This window comes from Muntiacus reevesi, chromosome 7, assembly GCF_963930625.1.
Source record: "Muntiacus reevesi chromosome 7, mMunRee1.1, whole genome shotgun sequence".
NCBI classification, from domain to species: domain Eukaryota; kingdom Metazoa; phylum Chordata; class Mammalia; order Artiodactyla; family Cervidae; genus Muntiacus; species Muntiacus reevesi.
This window is the reverse complement of record NC_089255.1, coordinates 84,174,982-84,192,186: the sequence shown is the minus strand read 5'-3', so window position 1 is coordinate 84,192,186 and position 17,205 is coordinate 84,174,982. Positions and strand designations below refer to the sequence as shown.

Here is a 17,205-nt window from a genome sequence, read left to right as displayed (position 1 = left end):
GAAAATTATGTTCCCTTGCTGTTATTTCTGCTTGGTGTGTTTATTTAGTATTTACCCTTACACTGCAAGTGTAGCACTTCCGAGCTCCTCGCTCTGGGAGAGCTCAGATCTTACTGCCTTGAGCAGACCCTGCTTTCCTCCTCACTCAAAAGTCATCAGGACAGAGACTCAAGGAGACCAAGTCTCAGCAGACACCTTCAGGGTGAAAGATGGCTTTCGTCTTGACTCCCAAGTTTCGAGCTTTCCCATCCCTTTTGGCCTCTCCAGATTCTTTCATTTCTTGCCTCTGTTCTGTGCACGTAGAAAGCTAATTTTGACCCTCAACGATAAAACTAACCCCAAAAGTAAAAGCACTAGGTAAGTTAGCAGGATAAAAAATTAGCATATAATAATCAACAGCCTTCATACATAAGAACAATAACCAAGTAGAAGACATAATGGCAGAGAAAACCCCATTTACTAGCAACAAGGATTAAATACATAGGGAAAAACCTTAACAAGAAGCACATTAAAGCTATTCAAGGAAAATTTTAAAGCCGTCCTTAAAAGGCACACAAATAGATTTGAACAGTAGAAACACGCCCCCTGTTCTTGGATAGGATGATTCAACAATGTAAAGATGTCCGTTTTCTCTGTTAGTTAATAAATGTTTTATGATCTCAAAAATATCAAGACATTATTTTTATGGAGTTACATGGGTTGATACTAAAGTTTATAAAGAAATATAAACATGTAAGGTTAGGAAAACACTGAAAAATTATGACAGGGACTAGCTCTCCCAGACATTAAAATATAAGTTTTCCATAATTGAAACAGTGTGGTATGTGTACGAGGAGACAAACAGACCAATGGAACAGAAGAGAAAGTTCAGAGAGACACAAATGCATGTCGATCCCGGATTGAATCCTTAACCAGAGAAAGCACGTTATTGGGAAAAGTGGTAAAATTCAAATGAAGTATGCAGTGCAGTTAACAGGATCGTGTCAGTGTTCATTTCCTGGTTTTGACACTTGTTTCTTGGCTACGTAAATTTGCCAACGTTAGAAATTGGGAGAAGGGCATATGTCAATTCCTCGTCCTAGTCTTGCAGTTTTCCTTCAGTCCAAAATTATTTAAAAATAAAACGTGTGTTTTAAGGTTTTGAATCACGGACCCCAGAGAATACAGACAGAAGACTGAGTCACAGTAATGTGGCGCCAGAAAAAGGGCCACTGCTCACCACTGTTGGCCAGAAACACTTATTGGCTTTGCTTTACACAGTTCCGAAGGGTTTCACTCACCTTATTTACTTACAGCGTGGTATCAGTAAGGTGAAAATCACAGATCAGCACTAAGAGTGGGCCAGCTGCTTGGTTTCACCCTATGGATGTTTTCTACAGCCTTGAAACTGCCAAGATTGTGAAGGGCCCTGATCTAAAAAGTGCGAGAGGATCAACACATTTACTGTTACTACGGAGAAATAAAGCCTCAAAGGCATAACTGGGGGTTGGCAGCAACAGCTCTGTTACTGAAGAACAGTACTAGGGATTAAGACCATCACATTGTGCTTTAAATTCTACCAAGATAAGATGATTCAAGGGGAATAACTTCAGGCCGGTATCACCAATAGAACAAGTAAGGGAACTGGTCAGCCATGGTATAAACTGGTATTTCCAATCAGGTTAAATGTATGTCCGAAGTATGTCAGTAGCTCTTACAAACAGGGAGACCTGATTACATTTCCCAGAAAAGTAATTAAGGAGGTGCAAACCAGTTTCCATCTCAGTTCCAGGGCTTTGCTGGCACACTGGGCTGGTTGCGGTAGGGTTTCCATGACTGCACAGAGAATTCTATCACAGCTCTCCAAATCAACAAGCAAGCCTGTGTCCACAGAGCCCTCGACCTTCTGTCTCCCGCCTACCGTTCCCTGCTCCTCTGTATGCTTTATATGCCAGCCATGCCAAAGGACTTGCAGGGCCCTAAGCAGACCATGCTCTCTACCTTTGGATGGCCTCATCCTCTCTTAACACTTACTTATCCTTCAAGATCTGTTACAGTATTTTTTTAATCTTCCCTCTGTTCATGTTGAGTTGAGTCACTTCCTCCTTGCTGCCAAAATACCTTAAAATTCTTATCTCAAAATCACTCCACATTGTAGTATTTGCTTTCCTTGTCTCTTCTTCAGAAGACCATGAACTTCATAAGAGCAGAAATGCCTTCCCTCTTTGCTCCCAGCAGAATGGTTGGCATACAATGTGTTCTTTTTTTTTTTTTTTTACAATGTGTTCTATACACATCTATGGGGCTTCCCAGGTGGCACTGGTGGTAAAGAACCAGCCTGCCAATGCAGGAGACATGAGACAAGGGTTCAACCCCTGGGTCGGGAAGATCCCCTGGAGGAGGGCATGGCAACCCACTCCTGTATTCTTGCTGGAGAATCCCATGGACAAAGGAGCCTGGTGGGCTACAGCCCATGGGGTCGCAAAGGGTCAGATACGACTGAAGCGACTTAGCAGGCAGCAGGCAGGCATACACATCTACTGATTGAAAGCACATGTATGAAGGCCAAGACTTAAAAGACAGCTATTTGACTAGCAGTTCCATAAGGTTAGCAAGGTGTTACAGTCCCTCACTACCCGTAACAACTCAAAGCCGTGTTCTCCTGGTTTAGGGATCAGTTTCGCTTTGGCACACAAAGGACAGTACCTTTTTATAACCATTGATTGGTTAGGTTTTATTGACTTGTGCTCTTGTCACTCTCAAAAACAAAAGTAGGTCAGTGTAGGAGGTGCCACAGAGGCTGGCTGTCTTCTTTCAGGGCTATAAGCACAGAGATTAGACCAGGCCGTGTATAGATGCTCTCACAGAGAAACAGCCCACCAGAAGCAACACATAAATGAAGTAAAGGCATCTCACCAGACACCCGCCCCTGGGTCCAGTGCACAAGTTTATTTCAGATATACATGCCCACAGTTCATTAGTATTGTAAAAAGGGCAGCGTAGGGTATTGGTTGGGAATAGAACCTCCAGCATCAAATAGACTTAAATTTGAATTCTGGTTGATACTTAATAGTTATGTGACTTTGAGTAAGTTAATTAAAACTGTAAGTGTATTTTGCTGATTTAAAACAGAGATAAAGTCCCTATCTTAGAGTTGCTGAAGATTAAGGAAGATGCTGTTTACAAATAGCACATAATACTCAGTAAACAGTCACCATTATTAGGAGGAGGACGATGGGCTCTGAATAGTACTCTACTGGTTTCCAGCAGCGTCTAGGGACCCAGGGATGTCCTGCTTTGTGGCAGCCACCCTCTTCCCCAGAAGTGCCTGACAAGGCAAGCTGAGTGAGTTCTCAGCAATCACCTGTTGTATCAGTGAACAGGGCAATGGTTCTAGTGGACCTTTATCATTCCCATCAGCCGTTCAGTATCTAACCTGCCCTCCTGTGTTTGGAGGACTCATCCATACTCAACAGAAGCTAAACATTCCAGATGATCTCATTCTCCCTTCCCACAGTCAGGACACAGGCAACCTGACGACTAATCAGACCTACCTGTCCCAGGTTTTAAATCAGAAACTAGTGATGTGAAGAAGCCAGAAACATACGGAGTCCCTTCTGGTGATGGTGGAACCCCTACACAGAGATCAAGAGGCAGACGCAGTGATGTGGAAAATCAAGTTCCACTTCATTGTTAGTAAGGATACTGCCTGAGACACCAACGAGAAGTTCTCTGAGAAAGGAAGCTCCAACAAGGCACCCAAGGTCAAAAAGAGGTGACAATATGGGTCTGTCTCATCCCTGAAACCCAAACTAAACTCCTGGGTTTAGCAAATAAAAAAACCACTAAAGCACGCACTTGATGAGGGGGTAGTCTCCTTATTTGTAAAAGTGGGCCCAGGCCTCCTTGACAGTCCAAGACCCTGGAAGGGAGAAAGCAGAAAAGGGACCACAGTTTAGCCTGACTTTTCAAGAACAGCAACTCCACCCACTAGTAAGTAGGGGTGATCCATCATAGAGCTTGACTAGCGTGGTTAGCAATTCTTCCTACTCTGGTGGGTTTGAAGGAGGAACAAAGAGAAGTGACGAAAGGAACAGACACCTTGAGTTGGCTTTTCTTATGGATGATAATTATCCATGAAAGAAAATGCTTCCCTCCAATCAGTGCTTTAAGCCAGCACACTAAGGCGGCGTGGCAAAGGAACTCATCAGCTCATGGGTATTCATGAAGTAAAGGCGGCGAGGACAGAGGCAGACTTCAGTCTGTGCTGAATTGACCTACCAACCAGTCTGCCCATCTGTGAAGGCTGAGGCAGTATAGAAGTAGGAGAAAGATCAGGGAAGCAGGCTCAGAAAAGGCAGAATTCCAGAAAGGAAGCAGTTATGTGGTATCAAGACATCAAGAGTGTCTCTTCACATGTACCCCAATGCCCACTGCAGCACTGTTTACAATAGCTGGGGCATGGAAGCAACCTAGAAGTCCATCTGCAGACGAATGGATGAGAGGTTGTGGTACATATGCACAATAGAGCGTTACTCGGCTATAAAAAAGATTGCATTTGAGTCAGTTCTAATGAGGTGGATGAAACAGAAGCCTATTATACACAGTGAAGTAAGTCAGAAAGAGAAACACCAATACAGTATGCTAACACATACACATGGAATTTAGAAAGATGGTAACTACAATTCTATATGCAAGGCAGCAAAAGAGACACAGATGTAAAGAACAGACTATTATTGGACTATGTGGGAGAAGGTGAGGGTGGGATGATATGAGAGAATAGCATTGAAACATGTATTTTACCATATGTAAAATAGATGAACAGCACAAGTCCAATGCATGAAGTGGGACACTCAAAGCTGGTGCTCTGGGACAACCTAGAGGGATGGGGAGGGGAGGGAAGGGAAGTGAGAAGGGGTGTTCGGGATGGGGGAGGGGTGCAGGTACTCCCGTGGCTGATTCATGTTGATGTGTGACAGGGGCCACCACAGTAATGTGAAGTGATTGTCCTCCAATTAAAAATTTTTTTTACAAGTGTCTCTTATATCTCCTGCATTGGCAAGCAGGTTCTTTACCATGAGCACCAGCTGGGAAGCCCAAAGATCAACCTAAAGACTAACTTTTGGCAACTAGAGGTCATTGGTGAACCAGGCAAGAACAATTGTAACTGTTCAACTGATGAGGGTGGCAGCCAGGTTTTAGCATCTCTGTTCTCAGCCCCAGGGGCACGTTGGCTGCACCACCTTGTTTTAAAGACTGTCCCGCCACCACCCCATTCCTGTGTAACTGGCCTGGGGTTCAGTTGAGGGAATTAGGGTTTTTGTTTTTTTTTTTATCTCCCCAGATGATCCCAGTGTGCAGCCAGGGTTAAAAACTACTGCTTCAGTGGATTGAGAATTAACAGAAAGTGCAGGAAAGGGCAGTACTGTTAGTGCTAGTCAAGAGGTTCAAAGAGTTGAGGAAAGGTATTTTTGTTTGAAGGGGAAGTCTTTGAACATGGTTAAATGCAAAGCTGTACGTGTCAGGAGTGAGAAGTTGTCTTGAGCAAGGCATCTGATCTAGGGAGAGGCTCTGAGTGTAGGAGAAGGGATTCTTTAGGGGCAGGACAGGCATTTCCAAGACAAAGAGGAGGTGAGGAAGGGTGTATGTGAAGGTGTGTAAGTGGGCTTTCCCCCTCTAATGCTCTATTATCTCTTAGGGGAAAGTGAGAGTCCCAGCTGGGAGTGAAAGGTGGGAACTGAAAGGGTTTAAAAAGGTCAGTTTGTGAGAGCTAGTGACAACAGGTGGGAGAATGAGTAAGACAAATATTTAGAGCAGTTGAAATTGTCACCATGATTTGGCGGTGACAGATGTTTCATGGAGAAATACATGGCCCACTGTGGGGTGCGTGTGTGTGTGTGTGTGTGTGTGTGTGTGTGCACGGAGCAAGGTGTAGAATCTATACCCAGTGAGTTGACTTACATCACCAAGGCCGCTGGGGAGTTCTTGGATAATTTCTTTCCTTTTTTAATTAAACATTTGCATAAGGGATCTGCAATCACTTCTAGGGAAAGAAAACATTGATTTTCATAAACTTTTATGTCTTGAAAATTTTTTATACTCCCATACCATGATAAAATCTAGTAAAACTACCATGATTAGCCAGAGGTGCTTTTTAACTAGTTTTCAAGATTGAAAAGAAAAATCATGTGATGCTTTAAAACACTACAAAAATGGAAAGGTGAGCTAAACAGTCTATTACGCATGTGTATTAATCATGTTTTTTATTTCTTATGTATTATGATGTTTTGACATCTTAAATAAGGTTTCTGGATGGGGAGACTGTCCCTCCCAGGGTTGGCCAGTTCTTAGACCCAGCAAGGGACTCAGCCCCCAGCGTGCGTCTGATGTGCAAACTAACCAAGTCCATGGAGACATACCTCCTCCCTTTGGGCTGCACATCTCAGGCTGCAATCATCCCAGGCCAGGCACCCGGCAACTAGAGCCTACAATGTAGCCTTAAGGACTAGGAATTATTGGGAATTATTCACTAGCCATTCCTAAACTGTTCTCCCTGCCCTGCTTTGCCTTTCCCAAGAAAACCCCCATCAAGGCTCTGGCCTAAAACTATCGCTTGTTCCCATCCCCTGCCTTCTGATCCAAACTTGGTGTGGCCCTGCCTGGCAAACCATGCCTCTTGTTTCTAGGGGAGCTGTAACATCAGACTCTTCTTTCAATGGCACTGACCTCTCTCCATGGTACCACTCAGTTGCATTTATAAAAATCCAGGCACAAAACATGAGCATCGGAGGAAATGATACTAGACAACTCCTCTGTAGCTACACATATTCCCAGGTTTTAGTAATATAGTCGGACCCAGGTCAATTCAAAGAAATAAAATCTAAAGGAAAAATGGCCATGACTTCATTTCAAAGCTTCAAGATTATTGTCTTCTGAAACACTGAATAGGAAGTCAGCTAAAGAAAACATGTAACACGCTGTTACTACGGGTCCCCAACCCCCGTGGAATCACTCGGTGAAATGTAAAACAAAGACGATAGGGTGTGATTAACTGGGACCACTGAAAATTGATTTTCACATGCTCTGAAGTACTGAGATTAATTCCCAACAAAAGACTACCAATAACCCAACGGGTATTTATTACACAATAGCTATGTATTGGAGGTGGGGATTTTTTCCTTTTTTTTTTTGTGAGCCACACTTTAAAGGCTTCATCATTATGATGCTGGAGAATACATGACATTTCCCCTAAGATGTAATGAACAGGTATCATAAAATCATGGATAGCAGTATCTTGCACAAATGTTTTACCATCAATGGCGAAAAACAACTTATCACTCACAGACTAAAAATCAACTGTTATATTTTAATCCACTTTTTAAAAAAGCTGTTTTCCATCCATCTAAAAACGTCCTCGATGGCATTTTTCTCCACATCACCCTATCTCAGTATTTCCAGATCTTTCAGGACCTTGAGGGGAAAAGTGTGGTAAATAAGACATTTAATATTTCTGCAAAGAACCATACACAAACATTTCTATACTTATGGAGGAAAGTATAAGAGCACCTCAGAGCTTAGGGGGGATATCGGTATATTAAAACACTTCTTTCCAACTATGGCAAAGCCTGCAGTTCTAACACATCATGTGGAGTCCCCTGGAGGGCTTGGAAGAGTGCTGGGCCTCACCCTCAGCTTCTGATTCAGCCGATCTGGTTGGCAAGAGAATGTGTGGGTGCTGTTGGTCTCAGGGTCCTAGCGTGCCTGCTCTAAGCGTCTCCTTCTCTTCCCCTCGCCTTCTCACTCTGGATCTTGCCAATATTCCTTTCCTTGGTGAACATCTTCAGGATCTGCCCCACTCTTCAAATACTGTGCTTGAAAAATTTATTCCCCACATCTGGCAGTTTTACCTAGAGCAGTGGCAGGAAAATGTTTTCTTTGGGCCATTAAGTTTGTTTTGCTGAGCTTCTTACAAACTTTATAATTCACACTCTTCAGTCAAGATTACTCGATATCCTGTTTCTTTTCAACGTTGCTATTTGTAGGCATTTGATGTTCATCTGTTTTGTGACCTTAACAGAGATGAAGGCGTCACTGGACCACTTGTGTTCAGTGCTAACAGCAGAACCCACCAATTTCCTCACCTTCTCCCTCTGTGCCAGTTTTCTAATGGGGTAGAAACCCAACCTGAATGCTGTCACTGTCGGTCACTCCACTAACTGTCATGACTAGAGTGGGAGATCAGGAGATAAGGAAATACTGACAACTAAAATGGGCATTAACCAATGAAGCTGCCGACAGTAAGAGCAACCTGCTTCCACAACCCCTCCCACCATCATACGAACCATGATACAGTCCATCAGCTGTGCCCCAACCAGAAGGGAAACACAGCTGCCAGACAAAGTCACTCTGCTCTCATCCCAGCTCAAGGTAAGGTTCACCAAATATACAGAATGCTGAATACGGATTCTAACACTGAGATTTTTACCTACCCAGATCCCCAGGAAACAAAAGCTTGTGGCTCAGAATCATGTAGTAAAGTCAAAATAAAGCAAAGACTTGACATGAATCATGCATCACCAGGAGCCTTTGCCTTGAGCCAAAGTGGGGAACCCATCACACTAGCCACGACAGTGCTCACCTGGCTTCCTCGCTCAACACTGTGATTTGTTTGACTCTAGATGATTTCTGTGATAACTCTGCTCCTGTACTTGGGAGCATCTAAACTTGCTGTGCTGTGGTCTAGACTGCACTTCTGGTTCCAAAATGCAGCGATATCTGATTCATCCATTTGGGATTCAGAAATAGTTTAATTACCTGTCCAAGGTGTTGAGCTTCACTTAGCAAAGGATGCCATAAGCATCACAGATTAAGAATCTTTATTTCAGCTTTTGGTAATTTTGTTGCCAAAACGGCCTTTTTTGCAGCCTATCTGTACAGCCCAGCAAAACAATGTCACCTGAAATTTCCAATTATGCTTGATTTCTATAGAATTCAAGGCCTATTTATCAAGAACACACCACTCAACAAAGATCATGCTCTGCTCCTCCAAATTTGGCACCAAAAAACACCTACTAGTTTCTTCTGAATAGTTCTTACCAAAATGCAACAAAAGTTCTGATGTAAATGAAGTTGTTCCCTTTAAAACACTGAATTTGAAATATAATCTCAAATTTTCTTGAATCTGTAAGCAGAATTATCCTTTATGAAAGATGCTCATGCAAATAGATAATGTCTTGACTTTCGTCAAATGTGAAAAATACCCAAGACTAGGATCTAGACAGGCAGACTACATAGCATGCTGGGATAGATCAGAATCCTGAAATAAGGAAGAACTGTGGAACTCTGCATCAGTTATTACTTTTGAGCAGATCATACGTATGTGGGCTCAAAAATTATCCTCAAAGGAAGTCAAGCTATTGGGTTTTCTTCCAACAGATTACAAAACTTGATTTTGAAATTATTTTTTTGTTCAAAGGTAACAGATTTTTCTTAATTTGTAACATTACACACTTTGCTGTATAAAAAGGAAATTTAAAGCTTAAGATTCAAAATACGCTTGATTCTAAGGTTAGTCCTCTGGAATGGACTCACAAAAAACAAGCAGACTCAGTCAGTCTTCTATAAGCATGCTCATGCGGCAGCTTTAAAGGAGCAGCACAGTTTACAACCCTGTGTTGGAAATGTACTTGTGTGCTTAATGGCTATTCTCTTAGGCAATTAATTTTCTTTCCTGCTTGGCATTTTGGGGCTTCCCTGGTAGATCAGCTGGTAAAGAATCTGCCTGCAATGCAGGAGACCCCCGGTTCAGGTCCTGAGTCGGGAAGATCCCCTGGAGAAGGGACAGGCTACCCACTCTAGTATTCATGGGCTTCCGTGGTGGCTCAGACAGTAAAGAATCTGGCCGCAGTGCGGGAGACCTGGGTTTGATCCCTGGGTTGGGAAGATCCCCTGGAGGAGGGCATGGCAACCCACTCCAGTATTCCTGCCTGGAGAATCCCACGGACAGAGGAGCCTGGCGGGCTGCAGCCCATGGGGCTGCACAGAGTCGGATACGACTGAGCGACTAGGCACAGCAGAGCGTGGCATTCTGGGGTGCTCCCTGCTCAAAGTACTCAAAATACGCAGGGAAGACTGATCAAGAAAGGACATACAGCTGGTCTGGCATACCGTTTCAAAAATATGAGCCTCAGAGTGACTCAGTTCTATCAATGAAAAACAAAAGATTACAACCCAGGACTAAGAAAGTCTGCAAGTCTGGGATTTTAGTCTTGGCTTGATTATGTGATTTGGGGTAAGTCACAAACTTCTGTGACTATTCTTAACCTTATAAAATAGTAGTAATCACCCACCTTTTCATCACAGAGATATTTAAAATGTAAGTAAAGCTGTTCATATAAATTAGTTTTAATCACAGGTAAAAAGAATTATTAGGTTATGTGTCATGAAGAAAAAGATGCTACCCAAACTACAGAGGTCTCAACAGGCCGTTGTCACAAGACTGATCTCTGCATGAGCCATGGAGCTTACTGCAGAGAAAATAAAAGCATTATGTTCGTGGATTTCTCCCCCAAATCCAACAAATTGTTAGAGATGTGTGCCTCAGGACACTCCTGGGACTAAGTAAGGATGCACATGACAACAGAAAGCTGCCTCCATCACTGAAAACAACAGAGGAGAGCCACTCTGCAGCCAACAGACCGTGCTCCCTACACCAGTGCGGGTGCAGCCCGTGCGGCGAGGAAGGCCACGCGCCGCTACAGGAGCTCCCGGGTGGCTCCCAGGGAAGCTGGGCTGGCTTGAGCACTACTCCTCACTCCGTAACCTCCACCTGCCCCTCGCTCCGCCACATCCCTTGTTATGGATGACGGCCAGGTTCTCAGTCTTCGACAAAGTGCTACGGAAACTTCGCTTCCGGTCCCCCTTGCCCACCGGATTCACACCCACCTCACTGATATGGACCACTGACCAGGATGACAGGTTTCAAAGGACCACAGTGGAGCGGCCACCGTTACGTCCTGCGTGAGAAAAGAGGCGCAGCTGCGCTTCCGGGAGGGGAGGCTCTGTCCCGCCAGGGGCGGGCGTGCGAGGTGCTCCAGAGCGTCACCAGAGCAGTGGGCACTTGAGAACGGCTCCTGTGTATTTCAGAGGAAAAGCACTCAATTTGTACCAAAAAAGAGCCCACTGCCAACCAGGTCCCGGGATGACAGATACTCTTGATGATACTTTTTTACAAAGGGTGGCTTTTCTCCAATAGCTGTAGGCAGTCACGTACTCCTCATTTTGACAAAGGATCATCCAACTTCAAGCATGGCTGTATATATAACTCCACAGGCAGCTAAGCCGTCATAAACACGCCAAGTATAAAGCCACGTCGAAAAGGCATTTTTCCTCCCCAAAGTATGGCCCCAAGAAGCCATTATTATAATAGAGTATGAATTTCTGCTACAGGTTATTGACCTATAATACTAACAATAAAAGTCTCATTTAGTACATAAAGGCTTACACTGTGACATGAAGTATTTAGACACAATTCACTGACTATTTTAAAACTGCTGTATACCTAAAGGACCTTCTTCATTATACCAATCTGTATATATATATAGATCCTCTTTCGGTAGAACACAGACTTTGGAGATGAGGCAACATACAATGCAGCTGCTGGCGATTCCAACAGGCCATCTAGAAAAACAGAATAAGTTCCCAAGGCCCATGCTGCTGGTGTCTCTTCTGAGGCATCAAATTAAGAAACGTTCTGGATTTATCTTATTGGCACTCTGCTTGAATCAAGACCAGGCTCAAAGGCAAGACTTATCTCCTGCAAGTTAATTCCACACATAGGTCTTAACTCTGTGTTTGGAACTGACTGCAAATTTAGAACTTCCTCAAATGGTATTAAAAGCACTACACAAAAAATACACAAAAGCAGTTACTGGTTTTTCAAGAAAAACAAGACATATCTGCAAACATCAGCAGCTGTGTAATAGAGCTGTAGGTAACTGACGGACAACAATAGCAATTTAACACATACAGCGTCCGATGGCCTTTTTAAAAAAACTGTGGTCTCAATACTTCATAATAAAAAAAAGATCTGCACAACATGATTTTCTAAGAGAAAGAGTTCACTTCTTTGTGTGAAGAGGAGTCAGTCCCGATGGCGAAAGGACTGGGAATGTCAATTAAGATACGCAAGACAATATAATACAAAGTCTAATATTTGTTTCAACAACATCCAGTCAGCTCCTGGTGGGTGAAATACTGCGGTCTAGCTGTATCCAGGGCTCTTTTCCTGTGGCATTTTAAAAAACGTAGCTGCAGCTGAGTCAGTGGCTTTCTCTGCGCCAGAGGTCCTGACCAGCCACTCAGAGTCTGGAGGTTTGGGTGCCTGTGACGCTGGTGTGGCGGACTCCACTGCATCCATGTGAACTGGGGTAAGGGTGTCACCATTAAAGTAAAGAGGAAAAAAGTCAGAGAGAGACAAATTAGAATGAGAGACATGTCAACACAAGACTTTCTTAGTCCTTATATTTTATGTCCTATTAAACCAAGCAGCTACATAGTTACATAGGGTTTTTTTTTTTAACTAAAAACTAAAGGCAAGATTTAAGTATGATAAGTATTTCTCCACATCAGAAAATAGGTTTAACTGAATAAATGAATAAATTCAGGAGTACAAATTCTTAATGTACTAATAACCACTTATGAAGCATTTATGTGCCAGGAACTGTACTATATAAACACAGCATACTTAACAATCTTTTTTTTTTTTTAACTGAACATAGGTTTAATATTTAGTACATGCACAATAATCAAGAAATTATTATTTTTATATAGTTATTCTTCTGACCTTTTGCAAAGTTCATTAATTAACCCAATGTTACATACAATCTTATTTCTTAATGTAAACTCTTAGAAATAGGTATTGCCATCTCCATTTTTTTTGGGTCAGAAAACTGAGGCATAGAGGAAGCAGATAATTCGTTCAGATACATGACTGTTTAAGCAGCAAGACACAAACTCATATACTAGACTCCAAGCCCTCTGCTCTCTCTATAATGTTCCATGCCTCCAATATGACAGTGTCACCAATAAACACTGAACAGTAAGGAAAATGGTAGAAAAATTACACAGCCGGGCCATCTGTTTTTCAGCAAGGACATTAAGACATTCTGGATAGGATAACCACTGCTTGTGCAGGGCTGTCCTATTCCTTTTAGGACACCTACCCTTCTGGACTCTATCCCTGAATGCTCAAAGCATTCCCAGTCACTGTGATAATCCAACACTGCTCCCACATTTGCAAATGCCCCCTGAGCAGAGTAGCACAAACCACCATCACTCTACTGAAAACAAATATACACTAAAATAAAGCAAAACATTAAAATTTTTCATTTTTATCCTGTCACAATAATTCTACTCCCAGGAATATAATCTAGAAAAGTAATTTTCAAATTATGGGTCACAAAACCAATGTAGTAGGTCGTGACAAATACTTTTTTTTTTCTTAATGAAAAAGAATAGAAAATATCAGAGGGCACCCAAAGGTTTATTTCAGATTTTACAGGTACACCCAATATATATTCAAACATGAATTTCTTACTGTGAGTTATCAGGAAAAAAATCGAAAGCTATTACTCTATGGCACACATACAAGTTTTTTAGAGGGGAGTAGTTTTCAAACAGTTCAGAACCTCAACCCCAGCAGCAAGAAATACATACGACATCATCACCCAAATCTCTCTTTTTCATACATAAGTATGCATGCTCATTCATTCTTATATAAGTGAAAATAAATTTCATAAAAACCATACCTACCATTACCACAAGGTCATCAACCATGGGGAAAAAAACTTTTCTGAGAAAAACTTTTTGTGTTGGCTACAAATATATATTTTTTTATTATGGCAAAATACACATAAAATGTACCATTCTAATAACTTCTAAACATACTCCTCAGTAGCATTCAGTACATCCGCACTGTTGCACAACCATCACCACCACCCATGTCCAGAACTTTTTCTTCATCCCAGATGGAAATTCTCAACTCATTAAACAATAACTCCCCATTTTCCTCCTCCCCCAGCCCTTGGCAACCACCGTTTTACTTTCTGTTTCTATGAATTAGATTTGTTTTAGGTACCTCTTGTAAGTCGAATCAAATAACATTCATCCTTTTGTGTCTGGCTTATCTTCCTTAACACACTGCCTTCATTCATATTATAATGTGTCATAATTTCATTCTGATAATGAAAGTTTTCAGGTTGAATAATAACTTATTGAATGTATGGATCACATCTTGTTTATCCGTTCATCCAGTGTGAACATTTGGGTTGCTTCTACTTCTGGACTACTGTGAATAATGTTGCTGTGAACACAGGTGTACATATACCTATTTAAATCCTTGCTTTCAATTCTGTTGGGGGATACATATCCAGAAACAGAACTGCCGGATCACAGGGTAGTTTTATGTCTAAATTTTTGAGGAACCACCAGATCTTTAGAGCGGCTGCACTATTTTATAGTCCCACCAACAATACACAAGGTTTCCAATTTTTCCACATTCTTCAAACAACGTATGCTGTTTTTTGTTTTTGTTTGCTTGTTTTGATACAGCCATCATAAGAACTGAGAAATGGCCAAGAAAAACTTCTGCATATGTTCTTCCACAGAATGGTGCAACACTTTCCCCAGCAGCACAAACCAGCATAAGAATATGATTGAAATGTTTATCAAGAATGATTAACTGTAATATATTCATCATGCTCAGAAATGGAATACTATACATATGGCAATAATGAATGGATTCTGGTAGGATAAAATGTGAATGAATGAAGAACTAGGTGAAACTTGTAACTTATAAAATATGACATTCCATTTACAGAAGCTTCAAAAAAATGTAAAACCAGACAATATAATGCTTAGAGATACATGTATCTGTCAAAACTATTTGAAAACAACAAAGAATGACAAATAATTAACCAAAAATATATACTAAGGTAATATATTCCCACTCTCCTTCAGAGAGTGGGAAGAAAATTTTTTAAAAAGACATTCTTTTTTTCCCCCTAAGGGAATCTTTTTTTGTTTAAATATTTATTTATTTGACTGCGCCAGGTCTTAGTTATGGTACTTGGGATCTTGGGTCTTTGTTGCAGCATGCATTATCTTTAGTTGCAGCATGTGAACTCTTGCAGTTGCAGCGTAAGAGATCTGGTTTCCTGACCAAGGATTGAATCCAGGTGGAGTCTCAGCCTTGGACCACCAGAAAAGTCCTGATGCTCTTTTTTGTAAAGTAGATGGTGAGTACATAGATACTTGTATTGTTTTTCTTTACACCATGTATATATTCTATAAATGTTCTTTTGCAGCCATTCAATATTTATTTTCAAAAACATTTTTAACTTAAAAAAACATTTAAACCTAATTAAAAGGCATAGTGGGCAATAAGAATCTGCCCTATGACTCCTGAGACAAGGGCCAACCTAAAATGGAACTACTGAATCCAATCACAGGGTTAGAATAATATTGAGAATAATTCTGTTTTAAAGATTCTACTCACTTAATTCATACATTAAATATCTAAGGAGATTGTTCTATGTGTGGAGTACTGTTTTTTTAGATGCTGGGGGTACAGCAGTGAGTAAGACAGGTAAAACTTCCTGCCCTGGTGAATGCACTGTTAGCATGGCTGGCCTGGTATCTGAAATCTTATACAACTAATTAACAGGTTAACTGTTGGGTACCCTTTCAAGGACACATATCCTATCCCAAGAAGGTCAAAAAAGGCTCTTGGAAGGGCCAATACAGTCAAGGTTTTGGGGACTTCCCTGGCAGCCCAGTGGTTAGGACTCTGTACTTCCAGTGCAGGGAGCACAGTTGGGAAATTCAGATCCCCATCCCCCTCCAACCCCCCCCACACAAAAAAAGTCAGAACTCTCAACAGAACATCTTGTCATCCCAATTCTCCATCACTTAAGGCTATGCGTTTACCTTTTGAAAAAAATGGAATTTGCACCCCCAGAGCTCTGATCTGCCACCCTGATGAAGAAAATCATCACAAGATAAAGAAGTCCTGTTTCATCTGAGCTCCTCACCCTTCTTTTAACTACTAAGTCTCTCAAATTTTCAAGAAAATAACCCTTTTTTCTTTTCCAGTTGCATTCTTTAAGAACACACACAATGGCTGGGTGACTGCAGCATGGGACATCCGGTGCTGGGCATTCCCTGTTCTGGTGTATCAACCGTAAAGGCGGGTTAACACACTCACTCACTAGGGTCCAGGGTGGACCCCTGTGCACCAGGCACAAGCATGTTTCAAAGCCACAGAGGGAAGAGGAGTGGAGATGGATCTACCCAACGACCCCACGATAAGGCTCTTCTCCCTGGTCTTCCTTAACATTAATACAAAAAGACAGGAAGGCACGTTTTTCCTTTTTGTTCTTCACCTTTCTAGTCTTATTAATATCTTTAAATCCAGTCAATTTCAACTCAAAACTTTCCACTAATGGGGGAGGGGGAAAGGGAAAAGATTTGTGGCTGCATGTTTAAGAAAGAAGCTGAATTCATCACGGTGACAGGGGAGAGTGTTGGCAGAGATCTGAGCTATTTATTCTTTTAGGAAAATCCTATAAAGAATGACACAAGGAAGCCTCTATCTGCAGTCGTGTTCATCACACTGGTGAAGAGCCCGATAACAGATGTATGCAGGAGCGTGATTTAGTGCCAGGAGCTGGCCCCTGATGTGTATTAATACACGGCAAAGCGGAACGCACCTCTCTTCATCACTCATTTCTATAAAAGAGGTGGAATCCGAGATGGCCCGATGTTAGGCAGAGCAAGCCCATTTGTTCTACTGACTGATGGCACGGGCTTGGGCTATGTCCTTCACCTCCATGGGGCACTCAGGTTGTGGATAGGGGAGAAAAAAAAGAAAATGTTCAGTGAAGCAGGCCTTAGTCAACAAGTGAGAGGAGTTGGGCTCAAAAGGGGAAATGTTTAAGGCTCAAGTCTTCTTAATACCTCCCAGTACACTTCCTGATTTGAATATGGAGTAAGGACTGTCAACTCTTCTCAACAGTTCTGTTATTATCAGCAATTAAAAGCTAAAAACATAAGCTAGATATCAAAGGGGGAAAAACAACAAAAAGATGAAAAGGGGAGACTATGTTTCACCACTTCTATTAATTTCACAGACTCGATGAAGACCTGAGTTTTGACATGGAGTCATGG

General features: G+C 41.9%; 1 protein-coding gene across 3 annotated transcripts in view; it reads right to left on the bottom strand.

Annotated features, from left to right (window-relative positions):
- Positions 1 to 438: 438 nt before the first annotated feature.
- The window catches only part of GPATCH2L (G-patch domain containing 2 like), a 66,781-nt gene continuing 50,014 nt past the window's right edge, over positions 439 to 17,205 (bottom strand). For all 3 annotated transcript variants that reach the window (XM_065941739.1, XM_065941737.1, XM_065941738.1), the window contains exon 10: positions 439 to 12,402. In XM_065941739.1, the coding sequence (XP_065797811.1) occupies positions 12,242 to 12,402 (161 nt within the window). In that variant the 3' untranslated portion in view covers positions 439 to 12,241. The remainder of the gene's footprint in view (positions 12,403 to 17,205) is intronic.